Source organism: Phyllostomus discolor, chromosome Y (genome assembly GCF_004126475.2).
Source record: "Phyllostomus discolor isolate MPI-MPIP mPhyDis1 chromosome Y, mPhyDis1.pri.v3, whole genome shotgun sequence".
NCBI lineage: Eukaryota > Metazoa > Chordata > Mammalia > Chiroptera > Phyllostomidae > Phyllostomus > Phyllostomus discolor.
Window position 1 is genome coordinate 1,520 of NC_050199.1, and position 20,177 is coordinate 21,696.

The 20,177-nt window shown below is 55.2% G+C and overlaps 1 protein-coding gene across 1 annotated transcript; it reads left to right on the top strand.

Annotated features, from left to right (window-relative positions):
- The first annotated feature begins 14,314 nt into the window (after nt 1-14,314).
- LOC114489879 (PI-PLC X domain-containing protein 1-like) lies at nt 14,315-19,508 on the top strand. Its single transcript, XM_028503721.2, has 5 exons — nt 14,315-14,761; nt 15,250-15,389; nt 17,135-17,263; nt 17,921-18,076; nt 18,868-19,508. Exons 1-5 carry the CDS (start codon nt 14,632-14,634, stop codon nt 19,099-19,101), a joined length of 789 nt encoding a protein of 262 aa, XP_028359522.2. The 5' UTR covers nt 14,315-14,631; the 3' UTR covers nt 19,102-19,508.
- Nucleotides 19,509-20,177: the final 669 nt, after the last annotated feature.

A 20,177-nucleotide genomic window follows, 5' to 3' on the forward strand; every position in this document is an offset into this window, starting at 1 on the left:
ACAGAAGCTGGAAATACACAACTTTTGCACCGGAACCAAGAACCTAAAATAGTTGATGAGTCCAGGCAAAGGAGAGAAACGAGCCCATGGACATGTCCTCCTGAGGGGCATGTATATAAACTGAGAGCGCTTGTATTTTACTTTACTTTTTTTTACCTCCTGGTGGAGAATTTCAAATACATTTGACCTCCCCGTTATTTAAGGAAGCTGCAATGGAAAAAGCTAATCACAGATGATTTTCAAGCACGCTCAGCACTTGTAAAAACCTGCCTCTATCAGCTACAAAGCCAGTTCCAAGAAACGTCACATAAAACACGCTTGTTCCTCCCTAGGCTGATATCCGGAGACCAGACATGAAGTAACCGCACAGTCCTGACATTTGGACGTCTCCAACTGCGCTTCTAAATTACATTACTGTGAAAAGTCAGTGATATTCCCCCTGCAACCAACCACTTTCCCTGCGGACCTGCACTAAGGGGTCTTCCCCAAAATGGCGAAACAGGCCGACATATGCAATGCATATCCCACTAATGGCTCGGCTGAAAAAAGTTTCTTCACTTTTTAGTGTAAGATGCAATGATGGGCACACTTTTCATTTCCCCCCCAAAATGTCACTGCACAATGTCATCGCCAGTCAGTTCCACTGCCCTCTGCCATCTCTCAGGCAAATTCCCATTCCACCATCCAACAGCCCTATTACCTTTAGGAGCAGAGAGCTCTTCCAGGTGCCTACTGCCACCTTCCACGGGACAGAAATTTCTCTCCACTGGGAGAGATTCGGAATACTGAACTAAATGGCCTCGCAAAGGTGCAAGGTCTGGTAAGTGCTGCAGAGGAATCACGACTGCGCAGCCAGGCTGCAACCAGTTTTCCCTGGTCACCAAAGAGAAATGTGAGCTCCCACCTCATCCTGAAGCTTTTACAACTTTTGATTGGACCCTTTCCCTCAGATGGTGCTTGTAGTGGGTCTGATGGGGCAGCACGAGTTGCAAATTTCCCCAAAGAGCTCCTCCTACAGCACTCCCTCTGGTATCACCACACAGGCAACATCGCCTCCTTTGGATGAAGACCGCCCTGTGGAGGGGCTGCTGCTGGTGGTTCCTTCGTTGGCCCACAATCTCTCCCATTCCGTGTTATTCTCAAATTGTAATGGTTCATACCCCCTCACAATTTGCTTGCAACCAGAATGGTTTCCTCATGTTTATGTAGATAACCGCATGTGGAAATGAGGTGAAGAAAGCTCCCGCCTCCCTGCTTAGCTTCTGTGGAACCCAAACATCAGAGCAATTCATGGAATCGTGTAGGTGCAAATGATTTTCAATGCGAGATCTGGATACTTTGAATATGTCACCTTTCTCCCACACGACATAACATGGTCTGTCCTCAGTTAACATCTGGACTCGGTGGCTCTCAACTGCAAAGGGTCAGCCAGACCCGTGGGACACCTTTGTGCAAGAAATCTTGGGCATGAAACTTCACAAACCACTTCTGACACATTTCATCACCTACAGCACCTTCTCCATACACACTACTAATCTTTATTTGTGCATTTCAGTTGTGTTTTCACCTTTCTGGAAGTGACAAACCCTAATGTGCCAATAATGTTGCTATGTTCATCCATCTTCCATACGACAATGGCCACACAAATATTCACGAGTTCTGGTCAGATTTTTTAATGCATGCGAAGATGACAGCTGTCACAATAAATTTTTTTAAAAAGGGTTTCAAATGAAGTTAAATACAAGTCATGGCATCCACCTCAACCGCAACCACTAACCCTAACCCCAAGCCATGCCACTGGACTGCGTGTCTGAAGCCTGTCCCTGACTCCAGATGCCTGGCTCTGGACATCATACTCCAGAGAACAGTCTGTCCTCCTATTTAAACCTGTAAACCCTTGAAACACAAACATCTAATTTCTACAAATATAAGGCAGGTTTCTGTATTAGCAGGAAAGAGCCCATAATTCGAGTTTCGCTAATTGCCCACCTCTGGTCACTATCTGTCTTACAAGGGAGTCCCTGATGCTTACAGAAAGATCCCATAAATAACTTTGGAAATTGCCCCAAAATTTAATTAACTGCCTCCTGTCACGTATGTATTTTACAACAGGATGACCAAATGGAGTCTGCAGCAAGATACGAATTCGGGCAGACAGACCCCCATGCATCCCTAAATTTGGGTGGTCACATTCCCCCAGGAAAGCTGGCGCCACATTTACCCGTTAATCAATAAGTGACTTTTTCCCCTCCTATCCCACCAACTATATAAATCCTGAGAACAAAGGACTCACTCTCTCTCTCTCAGAGGCTCAGGATGCTCTCACTCTCAGGGGCTCAGGGGGCTCTTGGCTCTCAGGCCACAGGGCCTCTGGCCACAGGCTGCCCAGGGGCTTGCCACCCTGGTCTCCAGCCTCTCTTGCTTTTCTCATCCTGACTTACTCTGAAACTTTCCCTTTCACCCCTGATCTACCCAGTCCTGTTCTCTTCCATGGAAGTGGACCACTAATAAACTGATTACATACTACTAGATTTGCTGATATGTAATTCTTTACATGCGTCAGCAAGAAGAACCAGGTCTCTCCCGTCAACACTCTGAGCCTCTTCATTTGCCTTATCCAACACCAGCCTCTGCTCATCCCCCTTACGGAAGCAAAGAATTCAATAAGGCTCCTATGTCTGCCCAATTGAGATGATAAATGGCAAAAACTGATGCAATCAAATCAGTCATTTTAGCAGGGTTATGTCCATAAGAAGGGTTTGAGCTTTTCCAGTTTCACAGGTCCACTGTAGGAAACAGAGTATGTGCCAGACAACATCTAGCAGACTGGCCTTCTGACCTGACTCTCACTGAAAAGTCTCCAAAAAGGATAGTGCCCTACCCCGGTGGGGGCTTTTCCTCCACCGAATCTGGTTTCTTGACCGATTCAAGATAGCGATGCCAGTTCAGGCGCACTTTTCCCATTTCACTCACAGGAGTGGATCCCCTGGGGCTGCGGGAACTCTGACCGGCCTGCAGTGGGTCTTAATACCTAGATCTTCTTGGCCCCTCTCCTCTGACCTTCTATCTTTCATATGTAAATTCTCTTTTCTCTGAGCTATTAACTCACTTTCCTCTCTTTTTTCCTTTTTAACTCTGCATGCATCTTTATCATGTAAACTCAAAAACTTCTAGGTAAGGCAATTTGTCCTACTTCCCTGATTTTGACAAAACAACTTTTGTTACAGTATAATACAGTAATTTAAAGACCCATTCAGTGACCGGCACTCTCCTGGGTCTAAATTATACAGGACACAAACAGAACAGTACTACAACAAAACAACATACGCTTTCGATATACGCTCATACGTCGATCAATTTACCAGAACCCACCCCAGCGGGCTGTTTTTTGGAACAGAGGGTTCCCCGCCCCCATATTACCAGACAGCACTCCACAGAGCTCCAGATGCCCTTTTGGGACCAGAGCAGATGTCCTTGCGGACCAGACAGAGCTCCAAACAGACGGTACCCAAACAGAACAGATGACTTAAGTTGTGACCGGGATTTCAACCTGAACCAGAAAGCGCAACGATTCAATCCAGTGTGATGCACGACGAGAGGTGCTGGGGCAAGGGGTGAGAATCCCCAAGTGAGATCACTTGGCAGCTGCTTGGGATTCTCTGACTCCAAGCCCCCCAGGGCCCCTCATTCCAGCCAGCCAATGGGACTCCCTGCCAAACACCCAAACTTACCGGAGAGTCCCAAAGTCTGTCTCGGCGCAGACTCGCCAAAATATGAAACCGGAAAAGACACCCGCATTCGGGCTGCCTGTCACTACCAAATCCAATAAGCAATGACAGTGATTGAATCTTTTATAGATGCTTTATTCAGATGGCCGGCGATCCGAGAAGATGGCGGGTTCATACCCTAACAAACCATCTTACTCTTTCTTTCCTGGCCAGATCTTTTATAAGGGGGTTGGGGGAGGGCAAACAAGGTGTCAGCGAAAGCCTTTCAAAATCAACAGTTGCCTCCAAGGGGGAAGCGCAGTCACTTGCTTCTTCCTGGTACAGATGTCTCCAGGAGGTCAGCTACTTATTCTCAGGCACCAGGATGGGCCTGATCTGTAGTTACTGAAACAAAAACTTAACATACATATTACTTGCTAGATTGATGACTATTTACCTTAAGCTAAATTTTCCCTGATATTTAAAACTTACTAAATGCATTTCTAAATGACATTTCAATCAACATTCATTCATATTCTCCTACAGTCAACCATTTTTCCTCCTGACCAGCTACTAATATGTCATTCCCAAAATGCCCACGAGATGGCAGCAGAGATGCACACTCGGAACACTACTATTTGCTTGGCCAAAAGGTTCATTCAGTTTGTAGGTGAAGACACAATGAAAGAGACGTTTTTCCTTTTCATCAATAACTGCATTGAACAATGTATTAACCATCTTGTCCCACTGTTCTGCAAACTTTCTAGCATCTTCATTATTCCATCTTCCCAAAAGTTTTTAACTTTTAGCCAAGCCAATATAAAGACAGTTTCAACAAGCATTACAGAATTGAAATTCCATACACTATCTCTCTTAAGTGCTCCTATTGCACTTCAGCCAGAAGTCACTACAAATGGGTGACTGGTAAGACTTTTCACTACAAACGGGTGACCTTTTCAGCCCTGGTGGCATAGGTCAGTGGATTGAGCATGGGCTGCAAACCGAAGCATCGCAGGTTCGATTCCCAGTCAGGGCACATGACTGAGTTGCAGGCCACGTCTCTCAGCAACGGCACATTGATGTTTCTCTCTCTCTTTCTCCCTCCTTCCCCTCTCTAAAAATAAATAAATGAAATTTAAAACAAAATTTTTAAATGCTTTTCAAGCACACTTGGAACTTCTTTAAGAATGACTATATTTAGCTATAAAGCAGATTTCAACAAATGTCTCACAAACTATGCTTACTGTTCTCTTTGCCATTAATCTGGAAACCAGTCATTGGGTAACTAGAAATTCCCTTTATTTAGATGTTTTAAAATACACTTCTAAATACATTCCAAAAATAAATCACATAGTAAAAAATAATTTGCATAGAAAAATAATAAAAAGACTGCATACCAGACCAAGATCTTTCTGGTTTCAAAAATGATCAAAGCTTCAAACTGTTTCTCAACCAAAGGTGATTTTTGCCCCCAAGAGGACTTCGGGCAATGTTCTCAGCCATGTTAGACTGTCCTGAGGGAAAGGGAAGTGAGGGTGTCAGCAGTGAATAGAGGTATTGGATGCTAATGAGCACCTACAATGCAGAGGACAATCCTCCAGGATAATGGATTCTCTGACCCAAAAAGTCCATAGTGCTGAGAATGAGAAACCCTACTCTGTATTGTGGCAGAAAAAGAAACTGCTCTCTGTAACACTTGCAAGTTTTGTCTGGACAAAAGCTGAGTAAAAGTTATTTTTAGGTAAGGAGCTGCCTAGCAGACGTTGCTAAGTAATGTTATCTGAAGGTCACTAACCTTGATCCTGCTTCTGAATGCTTGCTTTCAGCAGCTGGTTCCCCCTCCCTTTCTGCTTGTGTAACTGGTATATAAAAAGGACCCCTCACCCAGCCTTTTTGGGCTCAGAATTTGGGATGCTCCTCTGAGCGCCCCGCCCCCCCATAATAAAGTTTGTGCTTCATCATCTTCCCTGAGTGTGAGTGACATTTCTGCAACAGTATCATGAAGACTCCATTAGAACACAAACAGCATGTCCCTTTGCATCCTACATCTGAAATGCTGCCTTTCTTGGAACAGGAAGCCTGAAGCTGAAACTTAAAGAACACAAAATGCCAGCCATCCTGCAAATATTGGGGAGAAGTGTCCTAGGCTATTGGTCAGGAGGCAAAGGAAGATCTGTCCACTTAGGAGACCAGATCACACTGTGATTAAACACAGTAGTCCTCTGAGGATCCCTGCTTCTTTCCATTGCTCATACATCCCTTTAATAACTTATTTATAGTGTCACTTAGAACAGAGTCTTACTCTGTTAGATTCCAGATTTTACCATCTCAAGTTTTTTTTCTTTGAAAATGTGGACATTTGCTAAATTCTGTGTTCCTCAGATTACCTACCTGGGGGGGACATTTCCCGTAACAACATACTTCTGATTTCTAGAACACCATGCTTCCAGGCCCTAAACTCATTTAAAATGCTAAAAAGGGTGTTCTTTTTTTAGTTAGTCATTCATATATTTATGGCTAACAAAGAAAATTTTCCTAGCTCCTCACATTACCTCACTTCTTGTTTTCTTTCAAGCTTTAGCTATTTCTAGTTCACGTACAGCTACAACCATGTACCAATCGTCATTGCATGAGAGCAAGTTTATCTTCGAACTCATGCAAATCAACGGAAAAGTGTCACAAACAGAATTTAGTACAATGATGGGGAAATAACATTCAGAAATAAATATGTAGAGATACTAAGTTACAGATATAATTTTATTTGGACTCAATACCAACAAAACAGTTTTAAAAAAAACCTGGAAATAACAGTAGATAGGATCTGTGTGAAGAAAATTGGAAATTGCTACCCAATAACAGAAACTTTAAAAAATGAAAAATATCATCATGTTCTTGGATTTCAGAAAAAACACACAATGACACCCATTTACCAAACTTGTCTATAAATGTAATATCATGTAAATTAATATAGAAAAGTGGTCCCACAGGAAGTGGTCAGTTACATTGAGACCTGAGATGTGTACCGCAGTCTGGACCCCTTTCCTGTTCCCCACAGGGTGGCTGTATCTGCCCCCCACCCCCCTCACCTCATAGCCCCCACGCAGCTCACCTCCTGCCCCTGGACCGCCTTGCTTGCATCGCGTTAGCCTGTGAGCGTCACCTCGTGACCATGGAGACTGGCGCCAGCAGGGCCTAAACTCCAGTCTGCGGAGTTGTTTGTCTCTCCCCCAGAACTGCCGGCCCCTCACGCCTCACGCCTCCCACCCAGCCTAACGACGCCTCCCACCCAGCCCCACCCACATCTGTGGCCCCCTCTCACCTCCAGCCCAGTCCTGCCTCTGACCTTAGACAGACCGCACCCCTCATCTGTAGGTTTGATTTATAGTGGTCCATTTAAACAAAAGTAGCCAGGAATCAAGTATACTAGTGGACATGCAGTTTAATGCATACATTAAATACATTAATGTAATGAATACATTATTAATACATATACTTTATGTACATAACACATTATGTATTTGTAGTAATACATTGTGTGCATTATATATTAATGTACATAACACACTGATGTAATGAAATATATTAAGTAACGAATACATTAATAACATATACTTCATAAAATGAAAGACAACTCTGAAAAAGAACTTCTTTGGACAATACAAATAAAATACACAAACTGGGAGAAAATATGAATTACCTAAAACATTAGGGATCAAATGTTTTGACAGAAGATCAAAAGAGAAAGAATAGGAAAAGATACATAGGATGGTGCAAAAGTAGCTTTAATCAGAAACATAAATCACATGAAAATTACAGAATAATGTGCAGTAGACTTCGAGGTAACAAGCATGACTAGAGATACTGAGTGCTTCAAAAAGCTTAATTTACCCGGAAGATCCAAATGCACCATGTACTTAATGTCATAAATTATATAGAACAGAGACACAAACAAAAATGTATAACCAAAATAGATTTAACAAACCTCTCTCATCCGAGATAGAACATACCTCTTTCAGAAACAAGAGACCACCTCACAAAATTCAGTAAGGGTGTAAGAAACACCAGGGGCAGCAAATTGGATTCAACATTCACAAAGAACGAAACGACTATCAACTTTCTTTTCCTCCTGACCTGCTCTAAGGTGTTATTCCCAAAATCAGCACAAGATGGCAGCAGAGATGCATGCTTGGAACATTTTTTACATTGAGCGTATTGGAATGAAACAAGTTTCAAAAAACATTCAAAGGTTTGAAATTACATGAAGTATGTTTCTTGCTCTCATTGTAGCTAATTGATAAATCAGTTGTAAAATGTAACTAGAAAGTCCTTACATTTAAAAGTTATGAAATGCACGTCTAAATATCCCTCAAAATGAATCACAGTTGGAGTTACAAATAATTTGAACTGATTCATGATAAAAATAATACATTAAAAACCTGTGGGAAAAGATAGTGGTACATCTGCACATTAGGAGGAGACAGCTGAAAATTTACAACGTTTGCATCCATATCACAAACCCAGAATAATAAATTAAATCCAGGAAAATAGAAAAATGGAAATGAGCACGAAGAGATGTCCTGAAGGGTATACACCTAAAACAACAGCAGTTAGTACCTGTTTGGGTAGAATTTTCAATTATTTTTTATTTTTCTGTATAATTAAGTAAGCTGCAACAAAAAGAAAGGCAGTCTCAGTTTGGGTTTAAAAAAAGGTACAAGGGGAAAGTTTGGCATAATTTTAAAATAATCAGAACCCAGGCTGCTGTGGTGACAACACCAGAGGCCTTTTCTCTGCCCACCCAGCCCGATCTCCTCAGAGGGGCCCCTTTTGCAAAGGGCACTTCTTTGTGTGCATGTGCAGCGGAATGGAGAGGAAGTGACAGGACCAGACCAGAAGGGGCAGAGCAGCCCAGCCTGAGGTGAAGTAGGCCCCAGGGCTGCCCCACTTCAGGACCTCCTGGCAGCCTTGAAGCTTCACAACTAAGCAGCAGCACTACTGGGCTGACCCACAGCGATGCTGCTTCATGATTCGCCTGGAACAAGAGTGAGCGTCTTAGCAGCCATGCTGCACTCACAGCCATTCTGTGTCAAAGCCATTACGTGTCATCCTATGGAGCCATTTCTATTACATAAAGTTTCACTCCTCCCCACACCTAAGTCTGGAACTCCTGCTGGCACTGAATTGGAGCCAGTGACCATCAGTTCACAGACACCAGATGCCAAAACAGACACAGGGTCTGGAGTCCAGAACCTGGGCCTCAGAGCAGACCCAGAACCAAAAGCTGAACCCCAGACCCCAGCCTGAATCCCAAAACTGTCCCCACGACCCAGGCCAGACCATGGACCCTGAATGCTAGACACTTGACACCAGAGACTGACAGAGAACCATGGACACCAGGTTCCATGCATCAGACTCTAGAGCCAGAGCTGCATGTGGACCCCACACACCCACTCAGGACACAAAGCCACACCCAAAGAGACTCCAGATCCCAGACACACAGCCAAAGACAGATTCAACCCCAGGCCACAGACCCAGGAGACAGAACCCAGATCTGTAACCAGAACCCCACAGCCAGACTCCAGAGCCGGAGCTGGGCAATGGAGGCCAGCTGCCAGATGCAGGAGCAGAAGCGAGTCCTCACAGTGTGAAAAGACCCAGGAGCCGATAAAGGACATTCCTGAGTCTCTAAGTCCAAGCAGCTGGCCTCAGAAATAACTTTTCATGACAATGTAAGTGTACAATGGAAGAAAATAAGTCCTAGCACTACTAAATTATATCAAACCCTGTAGAAATACACCAAAGAGGCAGACAGAGCAGAAAATAATAATAATGCTTACTCTTGTCAGGAGATGTCCATGATCTCTCAGATGCTGCACTTTCCAGAAGTTAGTGTGCCGCCCATGAATGTCACAGGGCCAGTTCACCAACACTGTGTGGCACTAAAAAATTACGTTTGTCTTACCTTCTAAATTCTAACAGCTGGGATAACAATCAGATTCACAAGATCTGATTAATGGGAGGAATTCAACATGGGCAAGGGGATTCCTATTAAAATGAATACCAAACACAATGAGGTAATATTGAGTATATGGGGTATTTTAGAAAATGGAAGAACAGAGTCTTGGATTTCAAAGGTGAAGTGGGGGACATGCAGGTAATTTAGAAAAAAAAAGGCAGCATACCTGGCGGGTTGATTTTTGTTGGGCAACTCCCACAACTTTAAGCACAAGGAGTTCAGTAAGGGGGTCAATGAGCTCTGGCTAGGAGTCTTACTGTCTGAAGCTGAGGTGTTTGTGCTGAACCTGTCTTCCTAAAGCAAATTGTGGCAACTAGACCTCTTAGGAAGAAATGAGATGATGATCATAAGTAATTCTGATATAAGTAACTCAAGACTTGAAAAATTTTAGCTGAAGGTAAAAAGTTGTAAGTCTAGCAAGTCATGTGTATGTCAAAGCTTTTGTTTCAGAAGCTGCAGGTAAGGCCCATCCTGGCTCCTGGGAAAAGCAGCCGGCCTCCTGGGGCACTGGCTGGACATTACGGCCTGGAGACATCCGTACCTTTGTTCCAGGGAGAGCAGACCACCACCCCTCCCCCTTGGGAACAGCTAACGGCCCAGGACAGGCATGTTGCCGCTTCTGAATCTCAAAGCCCTCACCACACCTTGTGTGCCCTCCCCCACCCCCTTATAAAAGATCTGGACAGGAAAGAGAAGGGAAGATGGTCTGTTAGGGTATGAACCCACCATCTCCTCCGGTTGCCCATCATCTGATTAAAACGCCCATCAAAGATCCAATCGCTGTCATTGCTTATTGGGTTCCGTAGTGACAGGCAGCCGGAACTCCGGGGTCTTCTCCGGTGACAACTTCTCAGACTTCCCTTTCCCAACAGCCAGGTTAACATCAACCTGCCACACTCAGGACGTTGGCCCTCGGCGCTGCGCGACTCCCCCGCCTCGCACCGCGGACAGCGGGACAAGCCCTTCGCTCTTTCACCACGATCCCTGGACGCCGGTTTTCCCGAGTTTGCTTCTGTTCATAACCAGGAAAGAGAGGGGTGAGCCAGGCGGCCTTGCCAGCACCTCCAAGTGAACCCTCAGCCCTCCCAGCTCCGCCAACGCCGGGACACGCGCTGCGCCCCGCACGCCCGGGAGAGGCCAGAGGCCGGGCGCGCCGCGTTGCTGGCGGTGAGGCCTCTCTGCGCCGCTCTCCCTTCCTTCCCACGACAGACAGGGCCCCCCAAACACGCGTGAGCGCGCCACCCGGTGTCCTGTCTCCCTGCCCCCCAAACCCTCCTCGAGTGTCTCACAGTCCCCGTCACCTGCGCCCACCCTCAGGTCCCTCCCGGACGGAAACCTCCGTTTTCTCCATTCCACCCAAACGCCTCCCGGGCCCTTCCCCCTGCCGCCCCGCGTGTAGCCAGTTCAAACCTCCCAAGGCGTCTCCGGTGCACCGGGGAACTCGCAGGTTCCCCGCACCTCGAACCAGGGTCCCGCCGTCTTTCCAGGGGGGCGCGCGGCCGGCCACTTCCCACCAGGGCTTCGCTCCCCACACCCCAACCCGGACCCCGACGCGCCGCGATCGCACCCCACCGACACCTCCGCCGTCCTAACACCCGTCCCCGGTCACTCCTCCCCATTAAACTCTCCAAGTTCTCGGAGGCGCATGGCCGGGCCCCCGCGCTCTCTGTCTGCGGCCCTCGCCTCCCGCGCCGCGCGGAAGACCCTCCGCCCACGCAGGCTGGTCCTCCGCGCCTCCGGGTCCTGCAGCAGCTAGGAGGGGAGAGAAGGGACGGGCAGGCCGGGGGGCGGGGGGACAAGCTGAAGTTGAGAAGGGTCCGGGACCAGGCCGCACCGGCGGGACCCTCAGATCCGCAGAGAAGCTGAGCGGAGCGTCGGGCAGGTGCGGCCTCCGTCGGGGAAGGGAGCGCCTGCGCGCGGTGGGCACGTGTGAAGCATTTACTGGTGCCACGCCCGGGGACGGGCATCTGGTGTGTCATACCCGACGCACACCGGAGAGAGGGACAAGCGTGCCTTCCTTCGCGCCCCGGGGGCAGGCATGCGAGGCGAGGCGGGCCTGGGCGCTGGGCGGAGACGCAGAGACCACCCCGCGGTCCTCGCCGGGGCCTGCGAGGCCTCTGTGGCAGCGCCCGTCGGGGGCGCGCGGTCCTGAGCACTCGCGTGCGGGACACGTGTGGCCACTCGGGGTAGCTGGGACCGAGTGACGGAGCAAGGGCACTCGGTGCGGATGCTGTGTGTGTGGGCGGTGTGTCCACGAGACACGAGTGGGACTGAACAACTTCTGGGAGCCACCGCGTCGCCGTCGCCAGACGTGGTGGCACCGGCGTGAGGCCGTCCCCTGACCAGCCGCCTCGCCGGCGTCAGGGGCCTGGTGAACACGCCGCGTCCCGGTGTGCAGCGACCGGGACCGGTGAGACGCTTCAACCGCACCGTCCCGGACCGGCCCCTCCACGGCCGCTGCGGCGGGCTTCTCCCCCTCTGCCTGCGTCTGTCCTCGCTCCTCACCGTCCTCCAACAGCCCTAACCCTAACCCCTGACCCCTGACCCTGACTCTGAGTCCCTGGTTCGGACCCTAACCCGGACCCTGACCCTCGGTCTTGACCCTTGCCCTGATCCTTTCCCTAACCCCTGAACCCACACCCCAACTGCAGCCCCCACCTCTCACCCCCACCCTCTGACTGTGTACCCCCAAATTAAAACGTAACCCTAACCCTAGCCCACCTGTACACCCAACCTCTGGCCTTGAAGCCCAGCCCCACGCGTCGTGTCTTCGTGTAACTGCCAACTCACAGCCCCAACCCCCAGCCCAGTCCTGAACCAACCCTGGCAGTCACCCCCCTTAGCTGTCACCGCGGACCCCGACCCCAGCTCTCGCACCTGCCTTTGTCCGACCTGTCACAGCCACACGGACCCGCTGCACCCAGCGCGACGGGCGCCTGTCCCCACGGCACCTGCGCACCCCAGGCTCCGGGCGCCGCCCCGCGGAGTCGGGTTCTCAGGGCCTCGGCGCCTCAGAGACGGCGCCCCCCGGTGTCCGTCTGCCGCTGTTCGCGCCAGCGAGGCGGCGGCCCGTGTTCGTTTGGTTCCTTTAATCATTATCTTTATCTTTCGCTGTTTTTAACATCTTCTCATTTGTTTTGGAGTTGAGCAAATTTATTGTGGTTGGTGTCAACGTACTGTCCTTTTTCTGCTTGGGATCGTAGAGTTTGCATGTGTTTTGGGGTGGAAATCTCATGATCATCTGTCCGAATACGGGGGGGGGGTCTTCGGAAGAGGGGCCCGTGGAAGAGTCGCTGGGAGCCGGGAAGGAGCCCCCGGCCTCCGGCTGCAAGGAGGGGCACCTGCTGCGGGGGCTAGAGAGAGACGTAGTTGCACTTGACACGCCCAGCCCTGTGAGCCTGCTGGAAAGTCCCTCCACGGCTGCCCCACCCGCCCCCCTCCGGGCTCTGTCCACTCTGGGCCAGCACAGGGACGTCCCCTGACACTCACGGCAGTAACCCGGGCTTCCCCATGGTCCCCTCGAGAGTCTGGGGCGGCGAGGACGGGACCCCCTTCTCGGCTGCAGGGCTCTCCCCACCGCGGGGCCGTGGTCCAGACTCGGGGCGCCACTGCCCGCCCCCAGCACCCGTCTCCGGCCTGGGTGGTGTCGCCTTCTGACACCCGGCCCCTCCTCCCGGGCGGGCGCAGCGCGCAGGGCGGAAGAGCGGGAAGCTGCTCTCGGAAGCGCCGAGTCTGGGCTGGGACAGCGCCAAGGGCGGAGGCCACGGAGAGGGCTTTGCCGCGAGGACTAGGGCGCCGTGCAGGTGGGTGTCGTTCGTCGGGCGACCCGAGTCCCCGCAGGGAGACGGGTGAGCGCGGCGTGACTCCTGTCCCGTCCCCCACCCGACGCAGCAGTGCCAGGCTCAGGGAGCCGCGGCCCGGCGGGAGAGTGGGAATTCTCTGGGCCACGAACTGCTTGTTCCCCGGGGCCCCAGGGCCGCTACCTCCATCTGCTGGGCCGGGAGGGCCCCTCGCCCGGCTGCGGGGCAGCGACAGCCAGCGCAGCAATGCCGCCCGCCCGGGCAGCGGCTCACCCTTCCCATTATTCACGCGCCAGCCATGCCCGGAGCAGGTTCCCGGGACCCTCGTGCACAGGCGCTGGGCCCGCGGAGGCTGAGGTGTCTGCCGCGGGTCAGGTTGGCGGGGACCCGGCCGCAGCTGGTGCTGCAGGTCCCGGGAAGCGCACCCCCCGACCCCCCTGCCCCGCGCGCGCCCGGGCTGCACTTGTGTCAGGGGCCGGGGGGATGGGGTCGGGCGCTGCAGAGCCCGGGGGGCGCGTCCTGACCCTGGTGGCTGGGCAGGAGCGTCTCGCCTCGTCCGCTCGTCCTGAGAGAGAGCTCGCGTCTCCTCCAGCTGCCCTCACGCCCGACCTACGGACCCAGGATGGGTCGCTAACCCTGCCCTCCCGAGCTCCAGAATCCCTGCGTCGGGGCCCAGTCCCGCGGGGGCCCGGGCGCTGACCTGGTTCCCGGTCTGCACCTCACCCCGCCCCGAGACCCCAGACCCGCAGCTCAGACCCTGTGATGCAGCTCTGCAGGCCCTCCTGGGCCCCGGGGCGCAGGTGGGACCCCACAGTGAGCAGCCCCCCTGGGAGAGCGGCTTTGGGGCTGCTGGGCCCTTCTGTCTGCCTTTCTGTCCCCCTTTTGTGACTGCCTGTCCGTCTGTCCGTCTCTGTCGGGAACTCTCCCCACTCTCCTGCGCTCCCAGCCTCCCACCCAGGCCTGGAAGAAGTCTGATTCCTTTCCTCTCAAAGCTGCTGCCCCCCAGTGTGGTGGTGAGAAGAGCGTCCGCGGTGCCCCGGGGTTTCACTCTGCACGACCTCGCGTCCCTCCTCAGCTCCTTGCGGGGGAGGGTCCCGCAGCCCCCACCATGGGGCAGGAGACTTCATCCAGCAGCCGCCCGAGCCTGCCCTGCCCCGAGAAGAATGGCAATGCGAACTGGATGTCAGCGCTGCATCCCCGGCTCTGGGACATCCCCCTGCACCACCTGGCCATCCCAGGTGAGCGCATTTCTGCCGCGGGTGAGATGCAGGAAGGGTCCTGAGGGTGTCTAGGGGCCGTGCTCCCTCCACAGGCTCCAGGGAGGGTCCCTCCCGCCACTTCCAGCTCCTGGGGCTCCAGGCGTCCCTGGGCTGGTGGCTGAGTCCCTCCCATCTCTGCCTCCGTCTCCATGTGGCTTCTCCTCCGGGTCTGCGTCTCCCCTTCTGTCCCTTCTCAGGACACGGTCACTGGACGCAGGGCCACCCTGACCCAGGATGCCCTCCTCTCAGATCCTCCCCTCGTCCCACCTGCAAAGGCCCTGTGTGCATACAGGTCCAGTGAGCAGCCCTGGGAGGCTGTGACTTTGGGGGCTGCCGTGGAAATGTTCTCGGCACACTCTCCACGGGCGTCCTGCGTGTCCCCTGCCTGTTGCCGGTCCGAGCTCCGCGTGCGGCTCCACGCGCACTGTGCGGAGGGGCTCACCGCGGCCGCGCGGGCTTCTTTCTAGGCAGCCACGACACGATGACCTACAGCCTGGACCCGACGTGCCCCATCTCCCCCACGGAGTCCCCGTGGCTGCTGCAGTTCCTGGACTGGTTGCTGCCCAGCGTCATCGAGCCCACCGTGCTTAAGTGGTCAGTCACCCAGGTGAGCGTCCCCGGGCCAAGGACTCCGCCTGGCAGCATCCCCCTGCCTGGGCCGCCGGAACCCCGAGGGAAAGAATTGCAAACACGGCTCCCTGCAGCCCGAGCCCGCCGCGCTGGGGCGGCGGACAACGGCCGGTTTGTTACAGAAACCGGCTCCGTGATGGCTTTGCGTTGACTTTCAGTCCCCGCAAGGCAGGCGGGCGGGTGGGAGGCCCACGCGCCAGGGTGGGGAGCCCAGTGTGGAACCCGGGGAAGCCGCATTCCTGGATCTGTCAGGTGCCCGGGGTCTGGGGAGCCTCGAAACAGTCACCCCAAAGCCTTTCCGGAAGGAAGAGCCGGGTGGGTGGGGGTTGGAACGCGGATGGCGGCTGGAAAGGCTGGAAAGGCTGGAGAGCTCCCGGGAAGGCTGCACTTCAACGTGCAGCCACACGGGGGCGAGAGTGCGACCCGCCGGGGACGGGAAGGCCCGGCGGACCCAGGGGTTGCTGGGGAGGCGCCCGCGGCGGCAGAAGGTGCTTAACGGTGGACGTTGGCGGGGACCCAGGCCGGGGAGAGGCGGGCTTGGGGGGAGCAGACGGTGCCACGCGTCCGGCCGGCCGGGGAGGGCATTGGCGGGCTGGTGGTCGCGGGTCCCAGGAGCTCGTGTGACCTGTGTGGCTGCAGGCACCTCTTTGCTCGCACCCGGACCCTGTGCCTCTGGGGCTTGGGATCGGGTCCCGGTGACACCCGCCGAGGCCTTTGCACACACCGCGAGCCCTGCCCTGCGCTCCGCGGGGCTCAGTCCTCCACCGCAGGGTGGCGGGGGCGCGTGGAGCAGAAACCCCAGCCCCCTGCAGGGGCCACGCGGGCTGCAAACGCTGTGTTCACAGCCGTCCTGGCTTTGTCCACCGTCGCTCTGAGCGGAGCGCCCCTCGCCCGGGTCGGGCTCGCGGCGAGCGCTTCTCGCGGCGTCTGTTCTTCCGCGCAGGGGTCTTCGGACTTTCTTCTTGGCCTTTATGTGTGTTTTGCCTTTTTCCATTTTTGTTTCCACAGGGCGCAGAGTACCATTTTCGTTTATTTTTATGTGGTGGTCCTCCTTCCCTTTTCTGTTACTGCTTGGACAGAGGGGAAACACCATCTCGTTCCCCATCTCCCGGCTCCACGCCGATTTTCCGTTCTCCCTCGTCACTCCGCGGGGCGGGGGCACAGGCCGCAGGTCCCCCTGGGCGCTGTGTTCGCGTAGCTTCCCCCCGGTTCCCCCGGGGCCGACGGTTCACAGCCTTTCCTCCCGCCCTGGTGGCTGGATTCCTTCTCGCCTTTCCTGGAGCTTTTTCTGGGTGGAGAGTCCCCACTGGAGTCAGCCTTCCTGAACCGGCTCCGGCCTCCCAGGGTCCAGCAGGCGCTCCGGGACCCGGCCTGGGGCTGCTGGAGCCCCCGGGGGTGGGGCTCCTTGCAGTGAGGGCCCGGGGGGAGGGCGAGGGGGGGCCCTGAAGGGACCCCCGAGTCCAGGGCCAGCCAAGGGCACACTGTCTTCTGGGGCTGGCACAGCCGCTTCCCAGGACGGACCCCACCCCGGGAATGCTGTGTGCCTCCACTGGCCGTGTCCCCTGCAGAGCGGGACCCACATGGAAGACCTGGGCCCCTGAGGCAGCCTGTGTTGTGACCCGACCTTGGGCGACACAGCCCGCAGGGGGCGCCAGTGAGCGAGCGAGGTGGGGGCGGGCACCCAGTGCCGCCAGCACACAGGTGACCCCCCTGGGTGTGCAGGTGCTGACCGTGACCGAGCAGCTGGACGCGGGGGTGCGGTACCTGGACCTGCGGATCGCGCACATGCCGCACGGATCCGAGAAGAACCTGCACTTCGTGCACATGATGTACACGGCCGTGCTGGTCAAGGTAGGCGGCGCCGGCGGCTGCGGGGGCCCAGGGGCGGCCAGCGAGGCCTCCGGGCTGGATGCGGCCGGCCACTCCAGACCGTCCCTGCCTCTCTCTGAGCCTGCACCGGCCCCCATGCGCCTGCTCCCCGGGGCTGCCTGGGGTGATGCAGACCCACATCCCCGGGGACTTTCTGCCCCTGGTGCAGCCGGTCTGTCCCTCCCACTGTCAGCGGCTGCACACGTTCCCGAGGCTGCAATATATGACGGGTCACCGTCCGCTTTGCAGCTGCCCTGGGCCCCGCTGCAGACCCCTGGGCTGGGGAGGGGCTGTCCCTGGACCTCCCTCTGCATGTCGCCCATGGGCCTGGCGTGCTCCCGGAGCTTCCTCAGCCAGCGTCTGCACACGCAGCGTCCTCGGTGTGGATGCCATGCACACACGGGCACACCGTCTGCACAGAGCACTCCCTGCACACAGCCACGCACATGCACGCACAGACACACTCCTCCCCACACCCGCGGCCGGTCGGCCCAGCCGTCTGCGCCCGTGTGCCGGCTGACTGTGCCTGGAAAGCCGCTCGATGGGAGGGGTTGTCCCCGACTTCCGGGCTGAGTCAGGCTGGGTGACGTGTGTCAGGCTGGGTGACTGGGTCAGGCCGTGCACCCTGTCCCCGCCCAGGACACGCTCACCAAGATCTCCAAGTGGCTGAAGAGCCACCCCCGGGAGGTGGTCATCCTGGCGTGCAGGAACTTCGAGGACATAATGCAGGACCTGCACGAGTACCTGGTCACCTGCATCAAGAACATCTTTGGGGACATGCTGTGTCCCCGAGGGGTGAGACGGGCTGGGCCCCTGCACAGCTGCTGGGAGGAGCGGGGGTGGGCACACAGCATGAACTGCCTCTGCTCACGGGCGTCCCAGACGCCACCACGCCACCCAGCGGTGGACAGGGCAGGGCTGGCTCCCCCTTCGCCCTCCCTCTCGGGGGCGTGTGGACGGCCGTCTCTCCCTCCCCCCCCCCCCCGTGTCCTCCCACGGGCATCCCTCTGGGCGTGTCTGTGTCCCCAGCTCCTCTTCTTACAAGGACCCCAGTCCCGTGGGATCGGGGCCACCCTGGTGACCCCATGTTACCTAGATCACGTCTCTAGAGACCTGTCAGGTCACGGCTCTGACGCGCAAACTTGGGGACACAGATCAGCCCGAGCCCCCACCCGTGGTTTCGTGAAGCAGATAAGTGTCTGTGTCGGCTGCTGCCTCTGAGCTGCGTCCCCTTCCACCCCGGGGAGCCAGAAGAGGTCAACCCCTGGGTGTTTGGGCTGACCCCACGTCCATGTACCCCACCCTACTCCTGGCACTGCCCCAGTGACACCCAGTCAGGCCGCACAGAGTCGGACCCTGACGGGCCTGGGCTGAAAAAGATGGCGGTGTTGCTGTGAGCCAGCCATCCCAAGTCTCCCGGGGATGTCACCGAGGACGGGGGAGGGGGGGGGGCAGGTGGGGACACGCCACGTGGAAAGACACAAGCGTCCATGTCCTGAGACAAACTGACACCACGACGCAGACACAGAAACCCCCGCCCCAGACCCCTGACAGGCCCCCGGCTCTGCCCCGCCCCTGCCCCACAGGAGGTGCCGACACTGCGCCAGCTGTGGGCGCGGGGCCAGCAGGTGCTGCTCTCCTATGAGGACGAGGCCTCCGTGAGCCAGCACAGGGAGCTGTGGCCCAGCGTGCCCTACTGGTGGGGCGACGAGGTGGAGCCCAAGAAGCTCATCAGCTACCTGGAGCACAGGAAGAGCTGCGGGCGCCCAGGTGGGTGCGCGCCGCACGGGAGGCAGATCACATGCGTGGGCTGGGCCTGACAGGGAAGGGACTGCCGGCCAGTGCATGGTTCGGGATGTGTGGACACGCAGAATAAATATGCCTGGGTGTGCACCGACACATGACATACACGTGCAAGTGCACACACCTGTGTGCAGACAGGTGCGTGCACATATGCACACCTGTCCACACACATGTAGGCATGCACACAGGACCCACGTGTCATGTGTGCACACGGAGACTAGGACGTGGCATCTCTGGGGACGCTATTCCGTCCACACCCGGGGATCCGGGCGTGGGGTCTCGGGGGCCATTTCGGCCCGGCGTGCTCAGAAACGACCAGAGCACACAGAGGCGGCACTGCGGCCCAGCCTGGCGGGCAGAGCTCCTGTGGTTTCTGAAGGGGGAGCCGAGACCCTGGGGGGCCGCGGGGCACACAGGCGGGCTGACGTCGCTGACAGGGTCGCGGAGTCACGGGCCCTGCCCCCCGCCCCGTGCCGCTGCAGATGGCATGTTCGTGGCGGGCATCAACCTCACGGAGAACCTGTGGTACATTCTGGAGCACCCGTCCCAGTCGCTGAGGGGGCTGACGCTGAGCGGCCTGCGGAAGCTGGGTGCCTGGGTGCGGGAGCAGAGCCCGGGGCCGGGCCCCTGCTGCACCAACATCATCGCCGGCGACTTCATCGGTGCCGACACCTTCGTCAGCGACGTCATCAGGCTCAACAAGAAGCTGCTGGACGGCTGACCGCGGCCGCCCTCCTGTGGCAGGAAAAGAAAACTCCAAGTTTCTTATGCTCTGTAACTGTAACACTTGCAAAATTTCACACAGGACTGTAGAAGCTGACCAGTCGTAACCAAAGCAACGGCCAGTTATTCAAGGTCGTACACAGACTCCCGTGATAAGCTCCTGTGCTCTGTAGCTTCTGCAAATTCCTCCTGCGTTTTCCCTTCGTCTCCCATATAAGGTAGCTGGACCTAACTTCCGCATTCAGCTTCTGTAACCTTGCTTCGCCAGGTAGGTAGGGAGTCCAGGACTATTTAAACCCCGGGAGAGTGAGGATCGGTGCTCACAGGATTTGGATGTTAAACCACCCACTCTGGGCCCCTGGGGAATAAA